The sequence below is a fragment of the Myotis brandtii genome, unplaced genomic scaffold, assembly GCF_000412655.1.
Source record: "Myotis brandtii unplaced genomic scaffold, ASM41265v1 scaffold628, whole genome shotgun sequence".
NCBI lineage: Eukaryota > Metazoa > Chordata > Mammalia > Chiroptera > Vespertilionidae > Myotis > Myotis brandtii.
The window spans coordinates 857,399-858,386 of NW_005370403.1; the positions used below are offsets into that span (position 1 = coordinate 857,399).

The 988-nt window shown below is 59.2% G+C and overlaps 1 protein-coding gene across 1 annotated transcript in view; it reads right to left on the reverse strand.

Moving 5' to 3' along the window:
- The window catches only part of PLPP4 (phospholipid phosphatase 4), a 37,147-nt gene that overhangs the window by 1,953 nt on the left and 34,206 nt on the right, over positions 1 to 988 (reverse strand). Inside the window, exon 7 of the mRNA XM_014528279.1 lies at positions 5 to 157. Within this exon, the coding sequence (XP_014383765.1) occupies positions 5 to 157 (153 nt within the window). The remainder of the gene's footprint in view (positions 1 to 4; positions 158 to 988) is intronic.

Below are 988 nucleotides of genomic sequence, written 5' to 3' on the forward strand. Positions count from 1 at the left end.
TGGCTGTCAGCTGCCGGCACCTCCTCCTTCTTCAGCGAGGCCGGCACCCGGAGGCTGACGTAGGGTGTGTGACAAGCCGTGTTGGCCAGAGGCGGGTAGTGCTGCCGGTAGCAGATGTAGGCGAACAGGAGGCCGATGACGCCGCCCACGAACGAGTCTAGGCAGGAGAGAGCACACGCGGGAGGGTTACGATTGCGAGTCCTTCAGATGGGGCCGTGTGTCTCCCGGGGGCACGTGCTCCAGGAGCCGCTTGCTGGCTGGGCCCGACAGCCTCCAGGGAGAGAAACTGCGCCGGAGGAATAACTTGGAGGCTCTGCAAACTGTCCTAGACCTTAAACATCCCTTCAGAATGTGTCCTGGAGCCCGGCTGGTGTGGCTCAGTGGTTGAGCGTCGACCCATGAACCAGGAGGTCAGGGTTCGATTCCCGGTCAGGGCCCATGCCCAGGTCATGGGCTCGATCCCCAGCGTGGGGCGTGCAGGAGGCAGCGATCGATGCCTCTCTCTATCCCTCTCCCTTCCTCTCTGAGGGCCAATGCCTCACCTCATCCTTAGCTCAGAAGGTCACATAAACCTCATCTTACCTTCCTGTCTCTGAATCTCCATGTGTGTGGGGCCTCGAACTCTCTCACGTATGTGGGTCTCCCGTACGTATGTAATTAAACGTGGTCATTTTCTCATGTGAATCTACCTCACGCTGGTTTAATCACTAGACCCGAGGAAGGAACCTAGAAGGCAGAGGAAAATTCCTTCCTCCCCCACAGGCGCCAGGGGCAGGGATGGGCTGCAGGGGTCACTGTTCTCTCTCAGAGTCTCACCTCCCCTCCTACCTCGGTGGCTACTAACCAGGGCTGAGCAGTCCCTAATGCTCTGCTTGCCCTTCCGCCGTCCACACAGCAGGCTGACCCTGGGCCTCACATTCCTCTGAGCCTCCATGCAGGTGTTTGATGCTCTTATGTGACACCTGCCACGAGGGACAAGTGCAGTCTG